Source organism: Palaemon carinicauda, chromosome 15 (genome assembly GCF_036898095.1).
Source record: "Palaemon carinicauda isolate YSFRI2023 chromosome 15, ASM3689809v2, whole genome shotgun sequence".
NCBI classification, from domain to species: domain Eukaryota; kingdom Metazoa; phylum Arthropoda; class Malacostraca; order Decapoda; family Palaemonidae; genus Palaemon; species Palaemon carinicauda.
In genome coordinates, this window is record NC_090739.1 from 38,018,775 (window position 1) to 38,042,029 (window position 23,255).

General features: G+C 44.8%; 1 protein-coding gene across 1 annotated transcript in view; it reads left to right on the forward strand.

Annotated features, from left to right (window-relative positions):
- Window positions 1–23,255, forward strand: part of LOC137654564 (ERI1 exoribonuclease 2-like) — a 139,515-nt gene that overhangs the window by 86,069 nt on the left and 30,191 nt on the right. The window contains exon 5 of the mRNA XM_068388304.1: window positions 18,259–18,408. Within this exon, the coding sequence (XP_068244405.1) occupies window positions 18,259–18,408 (150 nt within the window). The remainder of the gene's footprint in view (window positions 1–18,258; window positions 18,409–23,255) is intronic.

Consider the following 23,255-nt stretch of genomic DNA (forward strand, 5'->3'; position numbering starts at 1 on the left):
GCAGGTTTGTCGTGTAGTTGCGCAGTTCGATGATGTTTGCCCAACTCATTTTCGAAACATTCTGAAAAGCTGTACCAAGCAACTTTCTATCGATAGCTTCTTTAAAAAAACTACAAAGCGAACTCATGATGAAGAGGATGGAAGTGGTTCAAAGAAAACGGCAAAGAGTGAAGAGAAAAAAATTCAATCAATTTTAAGTGGAGAGAGTGAAAGTGATTAAAATTAATCATCAAAAAGAAAAAAAAGAAAATGTAAAAAAAAATATAAAATATGAAAATAAAAAAAATAAATAAGCTAAGTTAGGTTAAAGTTCAATTAATGTAAGTTAGAATAAGTTACGGTAGTGTACGTTTATCGTAGTCAACCTCTCTACCTCCTCGCCGCCCGTCTGTCTCCTCTCTGCGTAGCAAGACCAACAACACCTGCGCTGGACTTTCTAAGGTAAAGTGATGCTAAAAACCCGTTTCTTATTTATCATTTTTTGATAATTATTCTTTTTTACATGTCTATTATCTAATTTAGTGTGCATATTGTCATGTGTAATTATGTGTAGTAATTTATTAAGGAGTTATCATAGGTTTTTGGGCTCAACCACGGATTAATCCTATTTCAATGTATTCTTATGGGAAAATTCGTTTCGACATCCGAACATTTTCTACATCTGAAGTCGGCTGTGGAACGGATTAAATTCGTATGTAGAGGTACCACTGTATATATATGTATATATATATATATATATATATATATATATATATATATATATATATATATATATATTCAATTCTAAGTAAAAAAATGACAGGTACAGTATAAGTATCTTTCTTTGTGGTCAAGTGGTATGTCACTGTTCATACAAGTTTCCTGGACCAGGGTTTGACTCCCGGCTGGTCAGAAGCTATTGTCTGTGTGATTTCGTCTGGGGCTCTGATCCCAAGGTCGTTAAGAGAATCCAGACATTAATGTATAGAAAATATATGGCTTATTTGAATATGAAAAACACATCTAAATATGCAAAATTTATTATATATATATATATATATATATATATATATATATATATATATATATACATATACCTATACATATGTGTATATATATATGTATATATATATATATATATATATATATATATATATATATATATATATATATATATACAGTATATATATATATATATATATATATTCAGTTATATTTTTTGAATGTTGTGGATATTTCCACATTTATTAGTACTGCCTGCGTAGATGATTGGGAGAATGGATCACAGTTTGGAGGTACTGTACAGTATTTGCATTTGCATTTTGCATTCGGTGGAATTATTCTCAAGGGTTTTGTCATTGGAATCCTGGGGGATTTAATCCTTGAGGCAGCACTCTCGGCTTCTGGCCGGAAGTCATGATTACAGATATGAGGAGGAGGATTTCATATTTTCTTGGTCTCAGTTTTAACATGTGGGCTTAGCTTACACCTGTGCCCCTATAGTTGTTTTGGTGCTATCCCACGGGTGGGATAATAGAGTGGACCATCTGGGAAGGTATACTCTCACTGTACCAATAGTGGAGAATGCAAATTTCCTCTCCAATGTATGATACTTTCTTAATATTCTGAAGCAGGTAAACCAACCAAATACTGTAAACCCCCTCCCCCAAAAAAAAAACTCCCCCTTAACTGTGGACCTTTGGAAAACGGACTCTCCATCCTATGGATATGCTGTTTCCCTCCCTGGCACTATTGACAACCTCTGCTAATTTAATTAATGAAAATTCTGTTGATGACCTTGGAACTAGAAAGGGCTATTCCACTGATATTTCAAAATTGAGTAATTTGGGTAACTCAAAGAAACTTCGAATCCTTCATGTGATCCAAATTCCAATAGAGACAAACTATGATAATCTATATAAAACGTTTGAGTATTTGAAGGTTTAAAGGTCACTCATGAGTGGCAGAGGCAAGGGACAGTGACATTGCCCTATCAAGCAGGACAATGCCCGAGAGAGTGACCATATTACCTAGGATCAGTGCCCGAGCCTCCTTCTCCACCCAATCTAGGACCAAGGAGGGCCAGGCAATGGCTGCTGATGACTCAGCAGATAGACCTTCATGTCTTCGGTTGAGACTGACCTGCACTTTGTATGCCCAACTTGCAGGAGGCGTCACTGCGAGCAGGGCTGGTCATATGATGAATGTTTGGATTAGGCTGCCTTCTAGTGGAAGAGATTTGAGCATTGCAGGAAGAAGACAGCTAAGCATGATCTGTCTCTCCCTGGGTCTTACACTGCTGTGAAGAGATCACAAGCTGCTGCTTCGCGAATACTTGGAGTCTTCCTGAAGCTCCACTTTGCTTGTCTTCCACTGGGTGGGGGGGGGGGGGGCACGATCGAGTAGGAGCACAGATCGTATAACTCCTTGGCAACCTCGGGGTACCTCCAGCCGCCAGGCAGCCATTTTTTCTTGCAGACGTGTTGCAGGCGGGGCTTTCCCTCAGGGTTTCTGCTCCCCCATCGAAGGAAGCGCTGCTGCAATTCTTTTCAGCATGGTGCTAGGAAGGGATTTTCGCTAGTGACCTCTACATCCTTCGCCCTGGATATTTGTGAGGTCCACCTTTTGCCCTCTCCTGGCCCTTCCATGCTTCGACAAAGTGATCGTTCCTGTTTGCCTCTCAAACGCCCTTTATTATTATTATTATTATTACTTGCTATACTACAACCCTAGTTGGAGAAGCAAGATACTATAAGCCCAGGGGCCCCAACAGGGAAAATAGCCCAGTGAGGAAAAGAAACAAGAAAAATAAAATATTTTGAGAACTGTAACATTTAGATATATATTTCCTATATAAACTATGAAAGCTTTAACAAAACAAGAGAAAGAGAAATGAGATAGAATAGTGTGCCCGAGTGTACCCTCAAGCAAGAGAACTCTAATTCAAGACAGTGGAAGACCATGGTACAGAGGCTATGGCACTACCCAAGACTCGAGAACAATGGTTTGACTTTTGGAGTGTCCTTCTCCTAGAAGAGCTGCTTACCATAGCTAAAGTATCTCTTCTACCCTTACCAAGAGGAAAGTAGCCACTGGACAATTACAGTGCAGTAATTAACCCCTTGGGTGAAGAAATATTGTGTGGTAATCTCAGTGTTGTCAGGTGTATAAGGAGAGAGGAGAATCTGTAAAGAATAGGCCAGACTATTCGGTGTATGTGTAGGCAAAGAGAAAGTGAACCGTAACCAGAGAGAAGGATCCTATGTAGTATTGTCTGGCCAGTCAAAGGACCCAATAACTCTCTAGCAGTAGTATCTCAACGGATGGCTGGAGCCCTGGCCAACCTACTACCTCTCGCCATTCTGGGACATCGTCGTCCCCTGATTCGCAGATTTCTGTTCCTTCCCACAGGAATGGTTCCAGCTCGCAAGCTAACCTCCTGCCAGCTGCAGACACAGATGATCTTCAAGCGGTCAGCGTTCCTTCTGCTTTCCGTTCGCAGGGGCGAGACTCTCCATCTGCTCGTCCTTCAGCACAATCTTTGTCAGGTCATTGTTTGCAACGATCTGAAGATCATCTGAGATATCAAAGGTCATCACAATCTAAGCGCTCTTGTTCTACAAGGTGTTCTAACTCTAGAGCTTCACGCTCACGACACCGAAGACAATTATGGTCTGAGCACTTCTTCTGGAAGGTGATTTAAATCTAGAGCTTCTCATTCATGAGACTGAAGGTTATCACGGTCTCGGCGCTCTACATATAGAAGGCGTTCACCTTCTCTAGTAATTAGCTCACGATCACGAGCTAAATGCTCTGCATCGAGGTCTAGACGTTCGCGATAACGATCTCAACGCTAACGTTCACGATCTCAACGCTCATGTTCACGATCTCAACGCTCACGTTCACGATCTCAACGCTCACGTTCACGATCTCAACGCTCACGTTCACGATCTCAACGCTCACGTTCATGAGTTTGACGCTCACATTCACGAGGGTGACGCTCACGTTCACGAGGGTGACGCTCACGTTCATGAAGGTGACGCTCACGTTCCCGAGGGCGACGCTCATGTTCATGAGGGCGATGCTCACGTTCATGAGGGCGACAATCATGTTCACGAGGGCGACAATCATGCTCACGAGGGCAGTGCTCTCGCTCACGAGGGCGGCGCTCTCGCTCACGAGGGCCATGCTTACGTTCAAGAGGACAACAATCACAATCATGATCATGAGGGCGGCGCTTACAAAGCTCCAAACGCTCACAATCACAAGCGGGATGTTCAAGATCGCATACTGAATGGTCACGATCACGATCCAGGCATTCCCCTTCACAAGGGATACGTAGACGCTCACTCTCAACACACAAGCGGCGTTCTACAGCTAGAGACTCCTCAACGACCCACGCCCAGACAAGGACTTCCTACTGATTCTGCTCAGAATCATCCTGCTAAGCTACCCCGTGTGAATTGGCCGATCTCGCAAGTGTTTCACGAGCTAGAGCGCTGGATTCACAAGAGATCGTGGATCTAACAGCTCTGCCAACGACCTCCACAGTGACTAATTCGAGCAGTAGGCCGATTTCCTTGCCCAAAGGGTTCAAGGAACCTCCAAACAAGTTCCCAGAGGTTCCAATCTCTATAGAGCGACCTCTTAGGCCGATAAAAGAGGACCTCATCAATGCCTGAGAGACAGTCTCAGGCACCCAAACATCTCCCCACCAAGAAGCATTCTCCTCCCGGACTTCCAAAGAAACTCAAGACTTATCAAAAGGTGGCAATCTCCCTTCATGGTACGACACTTGTGTCGAACCTACTGAAGTCCTTTTGGGTCTGGTTCCTCCATCCCCATCTCAGCCTCAGCAAAGCCAGGCTACATTAACCGCTGGGATTCCTTTGGAGAGTTTGGTGTCAGAGAGGTCTCTTTTAGATCTCCCTTCTAACCATCGGAGGAAATCTGCCCAGAGCAGTTTGACTTCCAAGGCACAGCGGTCTTCTCCATCATACCCTAGGCTAAGGAATGGGTGCCTCCTGTTCCTGGGCAAACTCTGGAGCCACTCCCCCTAACTCCCATTTGCAGACCTCATCCAACCTTGCAAAAGCAGGGATATAGGCTTGGCCTGGGAGATCTCAATCCATGACTTTCAGCCTTAAGAGATTGAGCTTGTTCCTCTTGACAATTTCCAGTGTCAAAACCACTGCAGAGGAACACTCCTCCATCCCTGAAACTAGTATTTACAAGGAACAGCTGGCTCTTCCGAAGCCTTCCCTTCTTGAGGAGCACTTTCCTCCTTGGTGGCTGTCTAAAGAATCAAAGACAGTTTCAAAGAATAGTAGGACAAGGGAATCCCGGAGATAGGAGGTGGACAGAGTATCTCTTGAGGCAGGTCCCTCTCGTGACCCTGTTGACGACCCTGACCTACCCCAGACCTCTATGGATGAGAGCTTGGAGGTAGATGACTTTGTGGAAACAGACGGGGAATACCTTCCTAGGGTAGCAAGCCCTAACTTCCACTCTGAACAAGATCACAAGGAGTTGGAACATGGTTTCTGGCAGGTCCTAGCTTGTATGAGGGCCGTGAACAAGCTGTCAAATCCTGGTACTACCTCCCTGGTGGACCAGTTCTTTGGAACCTAGAGCCCCCCTAAGGCCAGTGCAGTCCTGCCGTGGTCTAAGGGACTGACAGCAGCCAGGAGGAAAGCTATCTTCCAGATAGCAGGAGCTTCCAGTTCCTTAAGAGCAGGGTCCTCGTCAAGATCTCTTCCACTTCTTTTTGTACTTCAGAGGAAGTACTAAGAGATCGAGAAGGAACCTCATTCTACTCTGATTCTTGACCCCTCAGTTGAACCCTTACCAGGGGTCTTCCAACCCAGACTCTCTTCATTGAGAGCCTCGCCTCTGGCTTCTGAGCTTCTCAACATAGAAAGGGGCGTGAAGTACGCCATGTAGGCTGCTTTGTGGCTTGACCTATGGTTGAAGATATAAGGCCAGTTTGTGTGCTCCGAAGAACTGTCGAAGGAGTCCACAAGAAAGTTTCTGGAGTCTTTCCTATTGTCTGGTACCCATACGCTGGAGTTCTAGTCACACCACAGAGTCAACTTGAGGAAAATGCAAATCCTCAAGGGTCCTGGTACAGTAATAGAAAGATTCCACAGGCAGGTACCGAAAGTGGAGGTAACCCGCTTGAGAAACTTGACTCTTGAGGGATCCTCACTCTTCAATCGAGAAGAGTTAGAGAGGGCAGCTGGTAAGTGGAGAAAATCCTCCAAGGATTCTCTCCTCCATAGGTCCATAACTTTCCAACCCTACAGGATGCCTTTTCAGCCTTCCAGAAATAAGCCCGGTACCTCTAATGCTTCGATCTCTAGGTCCTTTGGATCTTCTAAGGTGTCTAAAATGCCCTTTCATGCCAAGGAGCAGAAAGGAAAGTCCTCTAGAGGGAAAAGAGGAGCTGCCGAGGTTCGCTCCTGCTAGGGAGGTAATCCTCCCATCAGATCACCAGTGTGAGGATGCCTGCAACGCCTCTGGCAGAGGTGGTAGCATCACGGGGCAGATACCTGGACGATAGACGTAGGGTATCATGTCCCGTTCACTTAATCTCTCCCTCCTTTTAACTCGAGATCCCATTCCATCAGGCTTCTAAATGAAGGGATCCGTAAGGGAGCTGGCCCTCCGGGCCGAAGTCCAGACCATGCTACAGAAGGGCACTCTCCAAGAGGTCCTCGACGGGTCTCCAGGCTTCTACAGTCGACTCTTTCTTGTGAAAAAAGCGTCTGGAGCCTGGAGACCAGTCGTAGACCTTTCGCCCCTGAACAACTTTGTTCAATAGACTTCGTTCAGAATGGAGATGGCAGACACTGTCATCCAGGTTCTAAGACCAAATGACTTCATTTGTACGTTGGATGTCCAGGACGCATACTTCCAAATTCTAAACCATCGATCTTCAAGGAAGTATCTCAGATTCATATACAAGAACAAAAAGTACCAGTTTAAGGTTCTTTGCTTCGGTCTATTGACAGCACCTCAGGTCTTTACCAGGTTGTTCGTCCTAGTGTCATCTTGACCTCACAAGAATGGCATTCATTTACTGAAATACCTCGACGATTGGTTGATTCTAGCAGACTTTGGAGATGACCCTTCTTCATCACCGAGATATGCTTCCGGAGCTTTGTCAGGATCTAGGGATCAGAATAAATCTCAAGAAGTTACATCTGCTTCCTTTTCAGAAACTGGTTTATCTCGGTATGATCATAGATACCAACCGACAAAAAGTCTTTCCATCAGATGACAGAGTACACAGGCTGAGAGAAACAGCCAGACCCTTCCTCAGAGGGGAAGATCAACCGGCTCGGCAGTGGTTACGTCTCCTAGGCCATCTAGCCTCCTTACTCCATCTAGTTCCCAATGGCTGCCTCAGGATCAGATCCATGCAATGGCAGGTGAAGTTCGCGTGGAACCAACATTTCGACTGCCCGGACACTCCAGTTCCTATCGCACAGGACCAAGTGATGGACCTACTATGGTGGGTGGCAGAGGGAAATCTCTGCAAAGGCTAAGATTTTGTTCCTCCTCCAGACTTGTTGCTCTACACAGATGCACAAAAAAAAGGATGTGGGGCCCACTTGCGGCATCACACAGTCTGAGGCCTATGGTCCAAGTCCAAAAGGTACTAGAACCTAAATCTCTTGGAGATGAGAGCAGCCTTTCTATACCCCCATATATTGGAATTCTGGCTGGCCCCCTTTATCTATTTATTGTGAGACTGAAGTGTAGAGGGATATTAGATTTTTCCTGTACAATACAGACTTTGAATTGAAATTGTAGTTTCAAATAATCATGTATTTGGTCAACCTACTTTTTTCAATATTTAACTTAGCCGGTGATTATATAGCTGCAACTCTGTTGCTCGACAGACAACTCTACGGAAAAACTCGCCAGCGATCGCTACACAGGTTGCGGGTGTGCCCAACAGCGCCATCTGTCGACCAGATACCCAGCTCTCAATGTAAACAAAGACTCAATTTTCTCTCTGTCGAGGTGTCGACAAGACGTACTTTACTCGCTGTTGCTAAACTGGAGTTTTTCACATCTATTTGGTGAAGTACTATATTCTAGTTTTGAGCTTTCGCTATGCAGGTGTTTTATCTTCATCTTAAATCTTGAACTCGTTTTGGATAGATTTAATTATGGTGACAAAGAGAGTATGGACTTTCTTTCACTTTTAAATGGCCGACCCTTCCCTTAGACGGAAGTGTGTTTAGGCTTTTAGTAATTATCTTATCACGTTATAGATTTTCCTCTATATATTTTATATCTCTCCGCCTTTATTAGGCCTCTTCGATTAACTTTCCATTTATTATAAACATATAAAAATAAATTTTAATGTTTTGTTTATATGCGACCTTTCCTGAGAGTAGGCGGTCCTAACTTGGAAACCGAAGTTAATCAACGTTGAGCCCTTTATATCATAATTAGCTTTTAAAGAGCTAAGGATTTAAAACTTTTTAAATGTAATATTTTATGAAAGAATTTCTTTGATAGTCTTCGTACTGTTTTCAAAGATGAACTAACGTTTAGTTTATTTATGCTACGCAGTTGTTGACGTTCAGGACGTTCAACATGCGCTCTATCGTTACGATAGAGAGAGAGTGTATCACGGTTTCACTTTGCAGAAGAGTAAATCGATTCTGACGTTTTGTTCATTCTTTCTTAGCTTAAATGTTTTAAATTCTATTTTAAAGGAACTTTTTATTTGAAAAACCTTTCAGTTTTTTCCTTTAGTCAAATAACATGTTTTTTTGACGAGATATAATTTGGCTCTTCTCTTAGGTGCGAAATCAAGAGAGAAAGAGAGAGAGAGATAGAGACGGAGGGAGAGAGAGGAGAGAAAACGTTCCGTTCAAGCGGGTAACGTTGTTCTCGAGTTACTCTCGTCCCTAGTCGCTGTACGGGGAGGAAGGATAAAACGTTTTTAGTTTTTTATTCTCGTCCCCAGGCTATGTGCGGTGAGAGATTGAAAACGTAGTTTATATGAACTAGTGTTTAGTCTCTTTCCCAGCCACTGATTTTTTTATCTTAAAATATGTTTTCTGTTTTTTGCTGGTATTAATGAGCTTTCATTATACGACTGATTTCGCAATTACTACCTTTTAATGAAGGGTAGAATTGCGTGTTTCAGGTAGAAATCAGTAAAAGTATTCGATTTCAGTGAAATAAGTGCAAAACAGAAAATCGAAGTGATAAAGTGATATGCGCAAAGTGTTACAGTGTTGCGTCCGAAGGTTCGTCTGTTCGTGCCTGTCGTTCACCTAGTCCGGGACCTCTTGCATGCTCCCAAGCCCAGGGGAGAAGTAATGTCAAACGACTTATGGGTTCGAGAGGCCTTGATCAACGAACAGACGTTTTCCCTCTATGGTATCGGGTGTATCTTACCAAGATCTCCCCTACCATAAGACGAGAGAGACGTTGTTTCTCCTCGTCATCCGAAGGCTTTTCGCATAAGAAACCTGTCACAAGGTTTCGAAGCCCTTAAGCGAAAGTCAGTCCTTTCAGGACAGGTCCAGCGTCCTGGTTACAACCATTAGGACAGCTCTGACCCTATGCAGTCATTGGATAACTGCTCGCCGCCTAACAAAAGCGTAACACAGACTCCGAGAGTCTTTTTTTGTTGGCAAAGTGTTGGGGTCACAGACGTTACCCTCGTCTCTTACCACAACCATTTCCGTTGATCCTTAATGGGTTGTATGGCAAGACATGCAGTATATGCTTGCCTCCCTTATGGAAGACTATTCTGCCGATTAGTCTGTTGAGTCTAGCCGTTTATCTCATCGATATCCTGGCTTTTAGCCAACCTAACGTTCCTTTGTGCTTACTGTTGACGTTGGCGTAGCTTAGTCACGTCAGTCAGGTTGTTTAGAACCACACTCGATGCGGTCTCGTGTGGTTTTTCAGCCGCATTTGGACGTTAGGCCACTTGCTGATGCTCCTGTTGACGTTCAAGACGTTCACTAACAATCGGAGTTGACTTGTTTTGACGCTGTGCGTCAACCTCCGCATTCTAGAGTTGTTTTGACTGCTCAGTCTAGGCAGTCAAAGCAGTCTCGAGTGGACGCTGTGCGTCCTCACGCACCTGTTGTGGTTGACAGTTCAGTTGTTGACAGTTCACAGACTGTCAAGCAGTTACATGACGTTGCGTTCTGGTCCGCTACTAATGCACCAGTGAGTGTGGACTCTGCTTGTAAAGCATTGCCACCATGGTAGGTCTCTCCCTTGCTTGAGACTCAGCTTTTATCGGACAAGGTTCCTGTAGATGAGGAAGTTGCTGTTCCCCCTCCTACTGATATTACCTTGAGGACTCTGTCAGATGGAGAGGAGCCTAAAGCTGCTTAGCCCCCTATGGACTTTAATTAAATCATGATGATTTTTTTAAGGATCTTTGTCCGGATCTTTTTGTAACTGCTGCTCCTCGTTCGCCTAAACGTCAGAGCTTACACTAGGCCTAGCTACTTCGAAGCCGTTGTTTTTATGCTAGTGCTCTCTCGCTCTCCTAGAGAGCTTTACGTTGGCTAGGCGACTGGTTTTTCACCAGGAGGAGTTTGGGGGATACAGCCTTTGCTTTCCCTTCTTTTAAACTGGTTTATAGAGCGAGAGTCTGATATGACACGAGAGAAGTTCTCGGCTTGGGAGTTCATGCCTCTGCCCAGATAGACTTCTCAATTCTCGTAGACTCTTCCTGGCGCCTGGCCAGGAGACGCTCCAAGTTTTTTACAGGTCAACTTCACAGCTGTTTTTGAGCCTTTGAAGTTTTGCTGTACAATTATGTCATGCATAACAAGGCTTTCAGGGATGGTAAGCGGTACCGCCTCAGTCGCTAACCCCGTCTGTTGCCACACCTGCTCCCGTAGACCCTAAATGGGCTTTGCTGCAAGACATGCAGTCCAAGCTTGCGTCCTTGATAGAGGACTTTAATGCGGAGAAGGTTGCTACCGAACCTTCTGGCCAACAACCTTCCAACCGGTCGGTTGTGCGCCCTGTTGACGCTGAGGTAACCTACTCGCGTCTGCCAGTTGAGGTGGTTCCTCCACCGATGCGACCCAGTGTGGGTTGCCAGCCGCACGTTGACGTCAAGCGACGCTCGGAGGTGGTTGTTGACGTTCAGGACGTTCAACAACCAGCAGAGGTGACTTGTTTTGACGCAGTGCGTCAACCTCAGCAACCCAGTAGGGTGTTGACTGCACAACCCAGACGGTCTAGACAGTCTCGGGTTGACGCTGTGCTTCCTCGCGCACCCATGGTTGTTGACAGTTCACAGACTGTGCAGCAGTTCCATGATGTTGCGTCCGGCTCCGTCACGCATGCACCAGTGCGACCGGACTCAGCGAGCCAGACGTTGCCCACTCCGTTGCCGTTTCCTCATCAGTTTTCGGATGAGGAACCCTCTGATGAGGACGTTGCTGAACAACAAGACGATCAGCCCCCAGAATAGATCAAGCCCTGCTATCCATCCAGAAGATGCTGAAGAAGGAACGCTGCTCAGTCAGGCTGTGGATGAGTCTGGTAGGGACGCTGTCATCCGTGGAACAATTTGTGTCACTAGGAAGACTACACCTCCGTCCTCTTCAATACCATCTAGCTTTTCACTGGAAAAAGGACAAGACGCTAGAAGCGGTCTCGATCCCGGTTTCCGAAAAGATAAAGTCTTGTCTGACTTGGTGGAAGGACAATATCAACCTAAGAGAGGGTCTTCCCCTGGCTGTTCAGACTCCCAACCACGTTCTCTTCTCGGACGCATCGGACGTGGGCTGGGGCGCGACACTAGACGGTCGGGAATGCTCAGGACTGTGGAACTCGAGTCAGAGGAGCATGCATATCAACTGCAAGGAGCTGTTGGCAGTACATCTGGCCTTGAAAAGCTTCAAGTCTCTCCTTCGAGGCAAAGTGGTGGAAGTTAACTCGGACATCACCACGGCCTTGGCGTACATCTCCAAACAAGGAGGTACCCACTCACTGACGTTGTACGAGATCGCAAGGGACCTGCTCATCTGGTCAAAAGGTCAAGACATCTCCCTAGTAACGAGGTTCATCCAAGGCGACTTGAACGTCATAGCAGATTGTCTCAGTCGGAAAGGGCAAGTAATTCCAACCGAATGGACCCTCCACAAGGATGTGTGCAAGAGACTTTGGGCCACTTGGGGTAAAACCATCCATAGATCTCTTTGCAACCTCGCTGACCAAGAGGCTTCCAATCTATTGCTCTCCAGTCCCGGACCCAGCAGCAATACATATAGATGCTTTCCTCCTAGATTGGTCACATCTGGATCTCTACGCATTCCCACCGTTCAAGATTGTCAACAAGGTACTGCAGAAGTTCGCCTCTCACGAAGGGACAAGGTTGACGTTAGTTGCTTCCCTCTGGCCCGCGAGAGAATGGTTCACCGAGATACTTCGATGGTTAGTAGACGTTCCCAGTAGTCTTCCTCTAAGGGTAGACCTTCTACATCAGCCACACGTAAAGAAGGTACTCCAAAGCCTCCACGCTCTTCGTCTGACTGCCTTCAGACTATCGAAAGACTCTCGAGAGCTAGAGGCTTTTCGAAGGAAGCAGCCAGTGCGATTGCTAGAGCAAGGAGAGCGTCTTCCATTATAGTCTACCAATCGAAGTGGGAAGTCTTCCGAGACTGGTGCAAGTCAGTTTCTGTATCCTCGACCAGTACCTCTGTAGCTCAAATAGCTGTTTTTCTCTTATACCTGAGAAAAGGACGATCCCTTTCAGCTCCCACTATCAAGGGCTACAGAAGCATGTTGGCATCGGTCTTCCGGCATAGAGGCTTAGATCTTTCCAAACATAAAGATCTGCAAGACCTCCTTAAGTCTTTTGAGACCACCAAGGAGCGTCGTTTGGCTACCCCTGGATGGAATTTAGACGTGGTACTAAGATTCTTCATGTCAGACAGGTTGGAGCCGTTACAATCAGCCTCCCTGAAAGATCTCACTCTTAACACACTTTTCCTGGTATGCTTAGCCTCGGCTAAAAGAGTCAGTGAGATTCATGCCTTCAGCAAGAACATCGGATTTTCGTCAGAAAAAGCCACTTGTTCGCTACAACTTGGTTTTCTAGCCAAAAATGAGCTGCCTTCTCGGCCTTGGCCTAAATCTTTCGATATCCCCAGCTTATCGGAGATCGTAGGCAATGAACTAGAAAGAGTCTTATGCCCTGTTAGAGCTCTTAAGTTCTATTTAAAGCGTACTAAACCTTTACAAGGCCAATCTGAAGCTTTATGGTGTTCAGTTAAGAAACCATCCTTGCCTATGTCAAAGAATGCTTGGTCAGACTTTATCAGATTGTTAATACGAGAAGCTCATTCACATCTGAGTGAGGAAGACCGAACTTTGCTTAAGGTGAAGACGCACGAAGTTAGAGCTGTAACAACTTCCGTGGCCTTTAAGCAAAATATATCTCTGCAAAGTATAATGGACGCAACCTATTGGAGAAGCAAGTCAGTGTTCGCGTCATTTTACTTGAAAGATGTCCAGTCTCTTTACAAGAACTGCTACACACTGGGACCATTCGTAGCAGCGAGTGCAGTAGTGGGTGAGGGCTCAACCACTACAATTCCCTAATTCCTTATCCTTTTAATCTGTCTCTTGAAATGTTGTTTTTTTATGGGTTGTCCGGAAGGCTAAGAAGCCTTTCGCATCCTGGTTGATTTGGCGGGTGGTCAAAGTCATTTCTTGAGAGCGCCTAGATTAGGGGTTTGATGAGGTCCTGTTGTATGGGTTGCAACCCTTGATACTTCAGATCCTAGGGGTCGATCAGCATCCTAAGAGGATCGCGAGGCTCCGTAAGGAAGACGTACTTAAAAGGCAGAGTAATTGTTCAAGTCGACTTCCTTACCAGGTACCTATTTATTTTGTTTTTGTTATTTTGATAACTTCTAAAATGAAATAAAAAACTCTTAGCTCATAAAAGTGTAAACATATATTACTGGTCTCTACCCACCATCCTGGGTGTGAATCAGCTATATAATCACCGGCTAAGTTAAATATTGAAAAATGTTATTTTGATTATAAAATAAATTTTTGAATATACTTACCCGGTGATTATAAATTAAATGACCCTCCCTTCCTCCCCAATAGAGACGCAGTGGGACGAGGAGAAAATTGAGTCTTTGTTTACATTGAGAGCTGGGTATCTGGTCGACAGATGGCGCTGTTGGGCACACCCGCAACCTGTGTAGCGATCGCTGGCGAGTTTTTCCGTAGAGTTGTCTGTCGAGCAACAGAGTTGCAGCTATATAATCACCGGGTAAGTATATTCAAAAATTTATTTTATAATCAAAATAACATTTTTCATTTTTGAAATAAATTTTTTAATAAATTTGTCCCTTCAATATATTTCCTCCCTCTTTTCCACCAGCCTAGAGTTAATTTAACGTTTTTCTCCTAATGTTAATAAGGTTTACTTAAACTTGAAAAAAATCATACCTGGAATGCATACTTCTTTATCTATTTAGAACTTGGCATAGAATACTGTAGAGAGAGACAGTTTACTGAAGATAAAATAATAGGGAAGTAAGGTTCTAGCAAAGTCACCTTGCCCAGTATAAAATCAAGGGGTGGTGCCCAGTGCCCAGTTCATCCTTGATTGTTTACTTTTTACCCATATCTCAGGGTGTTCTACCGTGTGTTATTGTGTAGTGAAACGTTAGTGTGTGGTCGGCATTCAGACACTAGGCAGTCTGCGTGCTACATCTGGCCACGGTCCGCAAATCACTACGTTGTCATATTAATTCAGAAAAAAAAAATATAGTAACTATAGCACAGGGAGATGTATCTCCTTTTGGAGAAAATAGTTACCTTGTCCATGCCAAATCATATACACAATCTGTAATACTGTCCTAAAAACAAGTGTTAGATGTCAAACCCCACCTAAATTTTAGCTATGGAAGGGGAGTAGTTTTTAACAAAAATGTGTATAAATTTATAGAGGCGGAGATACGGGCCATGTGTCCAATAAATGTATCGAAAGTACACAAAGTCCCAGGTACATCAATGATTATCCTTACTTTCCAGGATGCTGATGTACCTATCCATATTATTTTTAAAAATGTCACCATTCAAGCATTAGCCATTGCAATGTTTTAATTGTTTTTAGTTGGGATGCCCGTCTAAAGTTTGCAAAAAAAAAAAATGTGGGGTATTTGCTCCAAAGCTTACCATGGAAAATGTGCACTTGAGGCCAGGTGTATAAATTGCCTCTCAAATCATAAATCCACTGAGAGGAGCAGCGAGTTGGAAGAAGCTGCTCTCAACAAATTCAATTTAGAACATGTAAGTGTGGGACGTGCCAAAAGACCATTGAATAAATCAAATAGCTATGCCAGTGCATTAAAATCAAACCCACCTACTACTGCCAATAGTTCTTAAAATAGAAATATACCATCTAATTATAAAATGACAAGGTAAGCATATTGCCTCCTGAGGTTTTGGCATGGTGTATTAACAGTGGGGCATTGCCCATCTCTTTACAACCTTTGTCCCCCATTGCAAAAAGTAGTACAAAGCTCTCTCAGGCCATGTCCTTGTCTGATTTGATGGAGGTTCTCCACTTGAAACCAACATACCTGGTGCACCTGTAGTGGGGAAGCTGCAAAAACCTAGAAGTTCAGCACCTATTAATCGAAAAAGATAGACCTTCATCTCTCTCATCCCTTTCCATAAGAAACATTAAAGTTATGACATCAAATAAATTTGATGTTTTATCTGCTGTTATTTCTAATCAACCAGAAGATAACTTTGATAAATCAGAAATTCAGGTTGAGGTCCACTATCTGCCTCAACACACATATCAAAAGGACACTAAAAAAAAAGACAAACGTAAAATCAAATATATCAAGACCCTTTCTGAAGAAATAACTGGGAAATAGTGATAGATCCAAAATAGCCAATGGGAAGATTTCATCCAAGGGGTTTTCCAGAAAATAGACCGTAGTTATTTCCTCCATTTTGCAATGGAATTATTAGGATTAAGGGCCAAATATGAAGAACATAAACTCCTCATTCATGAGCACGTCCCCATAATTATTTGTCTATAGGAGAGAAAAACTTGATGATAATACTCCTTCCCCTTGCAAATATATTACCTACTGGACACCACATGATCACCGAGTAGGGAGTCATTGGCGGAAGTCTCATATACATTCGTTGTGATGTTCCCCAAATATCTTGGTCTATTCCTACACCTCTGCAGGCAGTGATTGTACCGATTGATATAGGGTGAAAATATACAACTGACTTTCTGTACTTGCCTCCAAATGATAAACATTTTGTTTGATAATTTAGTAGAGAAGATTCAACAACTCCCTTAACCTTTTCTTTTATTTGGAGATTTGAATGGTAAATATCCTTTATGGGACAATGTTTTAGCAAACACGATGGGCAATATTATATCATCATTTATGGAAAATAAAGATGTGGAACTCCTTAATACAGGAGAGCCCACACATTTTCATGTTGAGACAGGTACCCTGTCATGCATTACCCTGTCATGCATTGACCTTTCAATTGCCAGCTCCTGCTTTCTCGAGTTTGAATGGAGAACATTAGATGATTGACATGCTAGTGACCATGCTCCAATTATTATAAATACAAACAATGATTCACCCTTACATAGATTGCCTTGATGGAACCTTGACTAGGCAGAGTGGAATAGATTTCAGGACCTAAGTGAAATTGAAGGGAATGCAGAACAGTTTGAAAATGTAGATGATGCCATAGACTTACTGAATGGAACTACATACAGCAGGAGTCAATTCAATTCCCAAAACCATAACTTTATTTAAATGGCGACCAGTTCCCTTGGTGGTCATCAGAACTAACTACCCAGCACAGAGCTATAAGAAGATCTTTGACTCTGTTGCGCAGACACCGTACTGAAATTTTTTTTATTATTTACAAGAAGTGTATAGCACAGTTTCGTTGTGCAATGAAAAAAGCTAGACGTCAATCTTGAATATCATTTGTTTCCTCTATCAATAGTAGAACGCCACCATCTTCTTCGTGGAGGAAAGTGAAAAGGATAACTGGTAAATTTACCCCTAACCCACCACCTGTGTTGAAGGTAAATGGTCAGTATATGACTGGAGCAACTGAGGTTAGCAATGCTTTGGCTGAACATTTCTCCTCTTTGTCATGCAAGTGTGAAACAGCTCCTGGTTATCACTATAGAATCATTGAAGAACAGAAACTTAAATTTTACAACAGAAAAGGAGGAATCTTACACTGCTCTTTTTACCGAAATGGAATTTGATTCCTCAATTTCTATGTGCAATGATACTGCTCTTGGAATTGATGGAATTCCATATGCAAGGATTCAACATGTAACTGTTAATACCAAGTTATTTATTTTAAGCATCATCCAAGTCGTTGGAAACTAGCCATTATTTTGGCATTTTTAAAACCCGGTAAGGATAAGTTTTTAGCAGCAAACTATTGACCCGTTGCATTGACATCTTGTATTTAAGATCATGGAGAAGATGGTCAATGCAAGACTGGTGTTGTACCTGGAGAATCAAGGTATTTTATCACTTATCCAGTGTGGATTTAGAAAAATGCACTCGACTGATGTGTTGATACGACTGGAATCCTCTATTTGTGATACTTTTGCTTCCAAACAGCATCATTTAACAGTCTTTTTTGAGCTAGAAAAGGCATATGATACTGCATGGAGATATGGTATACTTTAAACTATCCATAATTTGGGATTTAGAGAAGAGCTACATTGTCCGTTCAAGCATTTGTTTCACATAGATTTTTCCAAGTTAGAATGGGTGAAATTCTGTCAGAGAAGAAATGTAAGGAAGAAGGAGTTCCTCAGGATAGTGTGCTAAGTGAAACCCGGTTTGTATTAGCAATTAACCCTTTTGCTACAAGGCTGTGGATTTGCTACTGGAGCTCTTTACGAGATTTGTCATCACCGGATGTATGTGCTCATTTATCCTATGATAAGCTATATTTCCCTGTTTACTCGTTTTACTGCTGATAAAGAATAATTTTTTCCTATAGTACTTGTTACTTTGTTTCAAATTGCTACCCCTTTCCTTTGTTTATTTTTGATACGTGTATTCACGACTTTAGTTTGGTTTCCTGGCTTCTTAGCATGTTTTTATATTTTAGAATACGGTATATCCATATGTCCTCGAATATTGGATGTCTCTTAGTAAAAATATTTTGCTTTCATAATGTAAGACATTTATACATGATATAAAGGATTTCTTTCTACCCCAGGTATAACTCAGGATCAAGTTGAAGCTGGGGTGCCCCTCGGAACCTGCCTGGGTTTGTTTTCCTCGTGGATTAGAAAATTGTGCGATGAACACCAAATGTCCTTCAACACAAGCATGTCTTGCAAGCACGTAACCTTCGCCACTTGGTCTGGTAAGTATAATCTGAAGTTGGCACATATTTTAGCAGATTTGATTCAGGAAGTATTTTGTGTGGAGCTGAACTTTAGTGCGGTGTACTGTATTCTCTCATTCCAATTTTATAATTACTGTGCAGTATCTTCTCGCTTTTATTTCCTTGAGGTAAAGTGAGCCCCTTCCATTTTCCTCTCCTTTACTTTTTCATGTGTCCATTGCTGAAGTTTGTCTCGCCTGCTGATAAAGCTACCTTGTGTTCTTTCCTCCCCTTATGTAAAGAAGACCTACATTTGTTCCTAAACAAAATACAAACCCTCTTCCCTTAATTAAGAAGAGTACTTCAGCGTGAACTGGAATTGGTTGTGGACATGGATAATCAGCAATCATCCGACTGTAGCGGGTGCTATACAAAACTCCACCCCCCTTTACTGTTGGTAGCCTCTCCACTTTTGCTTCAACTATTTTGCTGTTCATACATGTTTGCAGTGCTCTGTCATACTGTACTTTTTCATGTAAGTTTAATTGGTTGACAAAATGGAATGGAAACCCCAAATTTGTGTTTGATGGAGAAAAGGGGAATGCAGCAACTACTTCATGGCAGAGTCTGATGTAGATCTGCACTTCCTCTGTGCTTCTTGTCAGGGGCATGTGTTTGTAGGTTCTCCTTGTGCCGATTGTCGATAGTGGCCTTTGGTGTGGTGGCAGGCTTATGTTGTGAAAGGTAAGAAATGTACTAGGCATAAGTTGGGGTCAGATTCGGCTTCTTGCTCTTTGGGGAGTGTGTCTGCTGCTAACCCCACTGCACCTATGCCCCTGGATTGGTCCCCGGGGAGTAGGACATCGACTTCCTTTTCAGGCTTTGCTGGGGTCCCTGAGTGTTCGCCACTCCCCTACAGAGGTCAAAAGGAATTCGCACTAGAGTGTGCATGCTGTTGATGACGAGTTTTACCTAAGGAAGGATTGGGCTTCCTTAGGTTTTTCAGGTAGGCCCTCCATGACTGATTTAAGGGAGGTGGTAGCCAAATCTACTTCTGCCCTTGTTATCCTCGCTCAGGTTTGTGATCTTGTGGCCTCAAGTGTGAAAGATCCCTGGTGTCAGGAAATTCAGGTGTACGTAAGTCTGGTATGGGGCCTCGGCCCGTCTGGGAAAGTTCCAAGGGGGGGTGGGGGCGAGCCTTCCAGTCTGGTGAAAGTTAGGATGGGTGAGTCTAAAGTTAAGAGAAAATGCTGTGTTTCTGTCCCTGGAGTAACCCTAATCCCTGACCTAGTGCCAGTACTCTCCACCCCTTCCTCTTTGTCTGTAGCCCCGATCATTGTGTCAGAGGGTCTGGCGTCTGTCTACATTCAGTGTCGGTGATGGTGCCTCTGTCACCCCGTGTTGATGGGTCCCAGTGTAGTGGTTCCTGTGTGTTACTATCCCCACCCTACCCCCATCCCCGGGGAAGTGTTGTCGTTGGCAGTGACTCAGATTTTAACCGCTCTGCTCGCAGAGGAAGGGGCTGGAGCCAGTAAGAGGAAGAAGTGTGTGCATTCCCCCTCCTCCTCCTCCTCTGATTATGATTGCGACTCTCTTGCTCCCCTGAAGAAGAGGAGGAAGAAGTCGAAGAAGTTTAGGAAGACCATCCGTAGTCACAAGAACAAGGCTTCCCATGACACCACCTTTCTTTCGAGAGGGGTGGATGGTAACCGTGTGGTTCTGTGGGGGCAAGAGAAAGGTCTGGGTCCTGGTGTCTCAGCCATGTGTTATGGCCCCTCCAGGGCCATGGCCTGGTTCCTGGCCATCATGGCTGCCCTGGTAGTCAGAGTTGGTTGTGGGGCCCCGTGGTAACCAGCCATGACAGAGTTGTACTGTCTGTCCCAAGGTTGATGGAGGAGCTGCAGCAGCCTTCATCACCCTGCCTTCCAGAACTTTGGTTGGCAGCTCCTCCCTCCTTCATTCAGTGGATCGCAAAGGAGAGGATAATACCATTTGATATCGTACTAGATTGCAAGTGCGCGAAGAATGTAGGGTGGTAGGCCTTGCTACCCTTGCTTCCGGATATGGGGCTGTGGTTCACCCTCTGCCCTGACCTGTGGCAACAGAATCGCCGAGTGCTAGTGGATTACGTACCAGGCGATCTCCTCCCGTTGCTGTGTACCTCCCCGGGGCTCTGTCACCACCTCGACTACGAGCCTGGTTCTGTCCTTGGGACAAAACAGTCATACTCATGGGGGGGGGGGGGTTTCAGATCCTCCAGAGCGTTTTGCCTTACCTTTGCTCGTGGTGATGGACGGGGGTGCTCTTGGGCTGGAACTCTCGGAGATTTCGGACGTGGAGGCTGATTCTCCTGAGTCAGAGAATTTGGTTTTTGGAGGTCCTTGCTCTCATCCATGAGTACAACGGTAACAACTTGGGGTAGGCGACCATGGTTCCATGGGCAGGGAAGTCTTCACTAATTGATAGGCATTTCGGTGCCCCTCAAGAATCAAAGTCCTAACTTGCGTTACCTTGGTCGGACCTTTCGAGCTTGACCCTGTACCTGGTGGAGGATCAGATCTGTGGATCTGAAAATTCCCTTCATTCAGCAAGTCGAACAAGATCTTGCCTCCCCAGCTTTCTATACAATGGAGGTGCTATACACCTGAGAAGACCACGTCTGCACCTTTGCAGGTTGACCTGTCAGTTTGTGCTTTAATGGAGTTGTCTCCTTCTGGAGAGACTCAAGGCAGAAGACATGTTCTTCTCGGCCTCTGAGTTGGCGGGCACGGAGGCTTCGGCTCTACCAGTGGTTGGGTTCAGTGATGTACTGTACTTAGCAGAATCAAAGGGGTTCGCAATTCAGGAGGCTTTGTGGAAGTACAAGAGCCTTCCGCTCTCTGAAGAGAATGCAGTCACCGTCTTAGCTCACCAGAGAGCAAACCTGTGGACTAATTGGATTTTGGAGAGGGTATATGCAGTGGTTCTCACTTCTCAAAGAAGGTTAGGCCAAAGGTGACGTCGTTACAGACCTTGTCGGTGCGGGATGCCACATATCTATTTCCAGAGAGTTATGCGGGCGGCAGTGGAGTAGGTGAAGAATGTGGTGTGTTAGCCCTTGCTCCCCCGGCCTCCGCTTATAGGGCCATGGTTGACCCTCTGCCCCAAAGCTCGATACCAGAATCACCAAGTTCCAGTGGGTCACGTACCAAAACACCGCTCGTTGTCATGGGACTACCGGGGACTTGTTCGGGCCCCTGACTACGAGCATGGTTCTTTCCTGGGGATATAACATTTATACTCGTAGGGGGGAGCAGATTCTTCAGAGCGTGTTGTCTCACCTATGCTCATGGTGACAGACAGGGGTGCTCAGAGCCTCAAAGTCTCAGCGATTTTGGGCACAAAGAGTTCGTTTTTGGATGTCCTTGCACTCATCCTTGAGTGCAAATGCCTGGAGTAGGTGATATTGGTGTAGGTGATATTGGTTCCATGTTCAGGGAGGACTTCGGTAATTGATCGGCATTTCGGTGCCCCTCAAGGATCAAAGCCCTTGCTTGTGTTACCTTGGTCGGACCTTTGGACTTGACCTTGGACCTGGTGGATGATCACAGATATGAAAATTGCCTTCATTCAGGCAGGTCGAACAAGATCTTGCCTCCCCCACTCTCTAGACAATGGAGGTTCTATACATCTGAGAATGCCACGTCTGTACCTCTGCAGGTTGACTCATCAGTTTGTGCTTTGATGTGGTTGTCTACTGCAGGGGAGACCCGAGGCAGAAGACACGTCCCTCTTGGTCTCTGTGATGGCGGCCATGGAGGCTTTAACCTCGACCCCTCTCCATGCTGTGCCCTTTCTCTACCAGTGGTCGGATGCAGTGATGTACTGTACTGTACTGTACTTCATAAAGTTGAAGGGGTTAGCAACTCTGGAGGCTTTGGCGAAGTACAAGACCCTTCTGCTGTCTTGAGAGAATACGATCACCATCTTAGTTCACCAGACAGCAAACCTGTGGGCTAATTGGTCATTGGAGAGTCGAGATGCAGTGGTCTCTCGCTTCTCCAATAAGGTTAGTCCAGAGTTGACGGCGTTACAGAAATTGTCAGTGCGTGGTGCCACATCTCTGCTTCCGGAGAGTACTGTGCGTGCGTTGCGTGCAGCAATGGAGTAGGTGAAGAATGTGGGCCGGTAGGCCTAGCTCCCCATGCCTCCAGGCATAGGGACATGGTTGACCCTCTCCCCCGACCCTTGGCGCTAGAATCACTAAGTGTCTGTAGGTCATATACCAGGAGATATCGTCTCATTGCCGGGGGTCAGCCCAGGCCTTCATCGACCCCCTGACTAAGAGCCTGGTTTTTTCCTCGGGACGAAACTCATGGTGGGGGATCCGATTCTCCAGGGCTTGTTGCCTCACCCTGTCCACGGTGATATACAGGGGTACTCAGGGCTCAGGGGCTAGAAGTTTCTGGGATCTTGAACACGGAGGCTGACACTCTTGAATCTTAGAGTTTGTTTTTGAAATCCTCGCACTCATCCGTGAGTGCATCTGTAATGGCCTGGGATAGGCAACCGTGGTTCCATGGGCAAGAAAGACTTCAGTAACTGATTGGCATTTTGGTGTCCCTCAAGAATCAAAGCCCTCACTTGCATTACCTTGGTCGGACTTTTTGGACTTGACCGTGTACCTGGGGGATGATCAGATCTGTGGATTTGAAAATTCCCTTCATTCAGGCTGGTTGAACAAGATCTCACCTCCCCCACTCTCTAGGCAACGAAGGGTCTATACACCTGAAAATGCCATGTCTGGACCTCTTAGGTTGACCCGTCAGTTTGTGCTCTGATGGGGGTGTTTCCTGCTTGAGACACTCAGGCAGAAGACGCGTCCTTCTCGGCCTCTGAGTTGTCGG